At 35.3% G+C, this 5,869-nt stretch overlaps 1 protein-coding gene across 1 annotated transcript in view; it reads right to left on the bottom strand.

Moving 5' to 3' along the window:
- LOC106879149 (apoptosis inhibitor 5) overlaps positions 1–4,417 on the bottom strand; it is a 28,464-nt gene extending 24,047 nt beyond the window's left edge. Inside the window, exon 1 of the mRNA XM_014928587.2 lies at positions 4,259–4,417. Within this exon, the coding sequence (XP_014784073.1) occupies positions 4,259–4,324 (66 nt within the window). The 5' untranslated portion in view covers positions 4,325–4,417. The remainder of the gene's footprint in view (positions 1–4,258) is intronic.
- Between the last annotated feature and the right edge of the window lie 1,452 nt (positions 4,418–5,869).

Genomic DNA, 5,869 nt, shown 5'->3' with positions numbered 1-5,869 from the left:
TTCTTCAAAATATGCACCAATGACCCCTTTGCCAAGATCCTCCTGTATCCCCAGGTTTCATTATATTATATTTGGAAAAAGAAAACACGCATTTGGGAATCAAGGAAACAAGGACAACCCGCCAAGGGGCAGCCAAACTTAAAATCTTCCCTCACCCTTGGAAGAGTTTACACAGTTTGCCCTAACCAACAGGAAGATAGATTACTACCTTCCTACATCTAGATAAGTTGGAGAACCACATAAGTTCCACTTTTTGGCATGGTTTTCCATTGTTGGATACCCTTCCTAAGGCCAACTACTTTACAGGTACATTGGCTGTTTTTTATCATAGATCTCCAATAGAGAGATCATCATGTCCTTGATAAGTCAACTCTACATTGTCTTCGAGTGTTCACCAATCATTTTACAGAGTATACTGAGTACCTTTATCAAGGCACCAGCACAGGAGAAGTCTTGTCCCCTAAAAAACTAAAGAAGGCTCTCTGCTCTACATTGTCACTACTCATTTGAAGTAAACATAGTGACCAAAAGGGGGAATAGAAGACAGTGATAACAGAGGGGGAACCAAGGTGAGAAGGTGAAAGAAAGTATAGTATGTAAGAAAAAAAAGAATGATAGGAGTGAATGACTAATAAATGCAGGAGTGATGGAAAAGAGACATTGATAAGAAGCAACATGTTGTTGGAAAGGAGAATGAATAGAAAAACAGCAGGAGTAATATGGAGTAACAGGGTGACAGAAGACAGTAATGTAACTGAATGAATTTCTGTCAAATTTAAATAACATGATCTTCAAAAATGGCAATTAAATGTATAACATACATGTCATCATTTTATGCCATTCACTTTTCAACAAAAGTTGGATAATATGCCATTAATGCTCTCTTAGCTAAGTGGATCATATCGCACACATAACTTTCATTTTAAGCTTGGTTTCCACAGTTGTTAATATTGTCTGCTTTCCCCATGCTAGCAAGCTGCTGAATGGTGACTTACTTGAGACTGAATTTTACAACAGGATGCTATTTCTATCACCAACCCTTACCTGTTTGTCAGCAAAGAATTTTTTTTTTATTTCACTGGTCTTCAAAAACTCAGAATGACTAGTCATAATGTCAACAGAGAATGTAAACATCATGTCACTATTTTGATCAAGCAGTGACAAGTGAAACCTTGAAACATCAACATTCATAGATATAATCACACGCAATGAGTTTCCATATAGTTTCTACCTATCAATTTCACTCACTCTAGACATTGGTCAACCTGAAGCTATAGCAGAAGACACTTGCTCAAGGTGCCACACAATAGGATTGAACTCAAAACCACATTGTTGGGAAGAGAACTGCTTAACCATAAACTCATGCATGCATGTACATATACATACATATTTATGTGTGTGTGTATAAAAACAGACAAGAAGGGTAAAACAAGGAAGATTTCAAGCATAACAACTTTCTTAATGAAGACATATACCTGCAACAGATTTGACAGCATTTCTACTATAGGCCCACTAATGATTACTTAGTCCTGATTATGTTTAAAATTTTTTTTTTTTGTAACATATGTTAACACATAATTTGGTCAAGATTCACACCAACAACAATTCCACATTTTTGGATTCATTTAAAATGGATTTTCAGTCCCAATAGATGAGCATACTTTGGACAAAAAGGACAGCAGTGTTCCACTGGTGCTATTAGAGTTGTAAGCAAATAAGCATCCCAAGCTGGTCTCCCAATATGTGAACTTACATGGATGATTTACATGATGTTATATGACCACAGACTGTGCAGGTAAGATTGTCTCTGAATCCTCTAACCATGCAGAGTTTTCAAGCATTCATCATCATCATTATTATCATCATTTAGTGTCCATTTTCCACACTGGCATGGGTTAGACAGTTTGGTGGCACATAAAACAGTCTGGAATTGGTAAGCCAGAGAACTGCATCAGGCTCTAGTCGGTTTTGGCTTGGTTTCTACAACTAGATGCCCTTACTAATGCCAACCACTCCACAAAATGTACCAGGTGCCTTTTATGTGTCACTGGTACTGACCACAATTTCAAAAAGCACCATCTGAACATGGCTAATGCCAGTACCCACTGACTGGCTCCAATGCCAGTGGCACATAAAAAGCACTATCCAAATGTGATCGATGCCAGGCCTGCCTGACTGGCTCCTGTGCTGGTAGCACGTATAACGCACCCACTACACACTCGGAGTGGCTGGTGTTAGGAAGGGCATCCAACTGTAGAAAAATTGCCAGATCAGATTGGAGCCTGGTGCAGCTGCTGGCTCTCTAGACATCAGTCAAACCGTCCAACCCATGCCAGCATGGAAAACGGACGTTAAATGATGATGATGACATGTCTTCACAAGCACAGCAAATCACCAAAAGTTTCAGTCACATGTTATCACATGTTATCGCCTCCATGAGACTCCACATCTGAAGATCATCTTTCACCACATGGCCAATTTGAATTTTCTCACTGCATGCTAGTGTTCATTCTTACAGACAGCCATTCATTTTTGTTCAATGTAAGATATTCCCAATGAACAATGCTGATGTTCAAGAACTTAAGACCGTTTTTGGTAATGTTATAATCATTTTTGGTTTGTGCTGGAGACATTTTCTGAGAAGTAATTAGAGTAATCACTTTGGAAGTCATCAAAATTGATGATATGACCAATATATAATAGTATTTGATGAGGCAAGCTTACATATGGACATTATCTACCTTTCCCAGTACTTTTAACAGGTGTAAAAGATTTCCAAATGATGCTGAATATATCTTAGACACATCTGGTTAAATTTCTCAAATATTTAAATGTGTCATCGTCCATGTCTCAGATGAGTATAGCTGGGATGTGATGATGCAAAATTTGGCAGACAGTTTCAAACCCCTATCTGACCATAATAGCTTTCCCATGTCCCAAACGCAATAGAATCCTTTTCAGTCCTCAAGTTGATCCATCCCTGAAGACAGAATTGCCAAGATACACAAAACAATTCATAATAGCAAGTCCGGTCCTTTGGACAAGTATATTTGGTTCCGCACAGGTCTCTCCAATAGCAGAGGTACATATCACCTTAGTCTAAATCCAAAATTTCCAAGGTGATTCACAAGAACACATAAGTGTGAATAAGAAGTGGTGGATGCAGATAGACTAAGAATATCGAAAACGGCATATTTAGATGAATTCTAAGGAAATTAAACTTCCCTTAGAGATGGAACAGCGTTTAAGACTGCATTAAAATATATTGTTACTTATGTCTGTCCAAACTACTTCAAAGTAGAAAAATAAAAGCTATTGTGATACTGCAAACTAAAAACTAATAAACTGTATAACTACAAAATATTCACTACTTCAAGTAGTGCACAGCAGTTTCAAATGACATATCTATAAAATTTGTCAACAAAAATAGAGTTATGTCCCTTATGTCATTGATAATAATATCCTACATTAATGAAAACTTGATTTTCTAAATCAAAATAATATCATATTTCCATTTAGTTGTTAGTCTGATGATAACAGAAATAAAAACTATGCACATTTTTAGTTAAGAACTCAAATTTATGTTAAACAAAACAAAATTAACAGCAGCTAAATGCATCCCAAAAATCAGCTTTTCTTAGATCTGATTTTCATATACTACTTAAACATAAGGTGAGCTTTTCCTAAAAGGTTAGTTTGACCAATGTATACTGCAGTCCCCATTAGATGAAGTTGCCCACTAGTAACTAGATATGGCCATAGTCAATGTTCCACACTCTCGTCCATTACTCATCATATCATCAATGATCACGGACTTAATGATCAACAATACACGACTGTATATAAAATCCCGACTGAATTTAAAAGTCGTGTTAACTCTAAAATATATTTAAAAAAAAAAAGAAAAACAAAAATATTTAAACAGTCTTCCAACAGATCTGAATTACCTTCCTAAGAGACATTGTCACAACTAAAGGGACAAGACTACGAGTCTGATATACAATAGAAACTGCCGTGTTTCTAGATAAACAATTACGCATGTTTGGGTCGCTAATAGCTACACCACTGTTTTCTCTATCCTAACAATGATTAGAATATGATTCATAAAAAGTCAGCAATGAATTGATACAAATAACAAACATGCTTCGAAACTCTTCGGTACTTTGTATTTTTGTTGGTTTACTTTGGTCACGATACCTCGTGTCAAAAGTTGTAATTCTGTGAATGGGCTGATAAAAATTTTTTAAGAAACACATACCTCAGATTTATTTGATGCATCCTGTAGCACACCGAAATCTTTATATAGCTGTTCAACAGTGACCATCTTTTCCGATCACGTTCCACAGAATCAATACAGATCCACCGCCAATAACAGTTCTAACCGAAATAGCATGGGGCAGCACTGAAACCGGAAGCTAGCTCCGAAGTGAAGATGCTATGGGTTATCATTTGACTAGAAATATCTATCACATTAATTTCAGTTTGTATTGAAGTAATATATTTTTTATTAATTTATTATGTGCTTTTTGAAATACATAACTTTTATGAATTAATAAAATTGTAAACTGACCTACATTGAGTTGACTGCTCAGCGATAAGATTCATTACTTCGTAGGTATTGTTTCAATTGGTTATTGCCCCTGCATTTTAGAATTTCTGTACCGATCAGTTATCTACCCCTGTCTCTTAGCTACTGTTATGCTTAACAATATTACGTTTAACAATAGTAACTCGAAGAGAGAAATTTCGTGTTGAAACCAAATTGCTTAACTTACTTTGAATAATCACCGTTAAAATTTCATAAATATAACTTCATTCCCTTTTTTCCTATAATGAGGAATATCAGTTCTTCAATGATAGGTTCAAAACATTTCAACATCTATCATTGTCATAAAAAGAATTTTTTCGTTTGTGAACACGATCTTTGTTTCCTTCCCTTGCTATAAACATCTAAGTTAAGTCGACAAAATTAGAATTGCGCAAACAGTGGACGAAAGAAAACATTAGCCCCAAACCTAATATTTAAATATATCTTAAGTATTTTCACACTAACTTAAATGCTTTTCGATCTTTCCTCTTTTTTGCGTTTTCTGGGGGTTTTTTTTTATACGGATGTTATGATATGATGCCATGCCAATTCATGTACATTATTGTACATTTATGTACTGATTTTCTTGTCACAGTTTGACAAGTGCAAACATGGTTATACTTTGCTGAGAAGGACTAATAGGACCTTAACATGTCCAAAGTTATACTCAGCTTGGCAAGAAGGGAAACGAATGTCACTCAGTTTCCAGCAGCATTTTGCGACTAATTGAACAGCATAACAGTCTTCTATAGGGTACAAGAAAGAACATACAAGAAAACAAAATCACACAACAGCTTCACACTGTTTGATTGCTTAATAGACTGATCATGTAAAACTGTAGTGGTTCACTCATGGTGTCTGATCGATTATCTCATGGTTGAGATATCAAATCACTGCTACTAACTGTAAAATCATGTTGCAACATTTTTTACTTACCTAACTAGCGTTACTTGTTTTTCTTTTTGCTTTTTCCACAGCCAATCCAGAACAAGCAATATGATGTTTTCTTCCCCCTTACTACATTAATTATTTTAATTAATTGAGAATTTAGTGCTATCATCCCTATCTGTCTTTATCAGATTTAAGGATTGGACTAAAGTTTCCCTTTTCACAATTATTTAATTAAAACAGAAGTCTCAATTATAATTGTTTGGCTCACTATACTGACTTAAAAGTATTAATTATGAATAGTTGATAATTTTCAAGAAAACTAAAGTTTACTCTACAAAACAATTATGCAATTTATATTAAGAGTAGCAATTTAAAGCAGTAAACTACCAG

Source organism: Octopus bimaculoides, chromosome 5 (assembly GCF_001194135.2).
Source record: "Octopus bimaculoides isolate UCB-OBI-ISO-001 chromosome 5, ASM119413v2, whole genome shotgun sequence".
Classification (NCBI taxonomy): domain Eukaryota; kingdom Metazoa; phylum Mollusca; class Cephalopoda; order Octopoda; family Octopodidae; genus Octopus; species Octopus bimaculoides.
The sequence above is the reverse complement of the archived record's forward strand: the minus strand, read 5'-3'. Positions and strand labels throughout refer to the sequence as shown.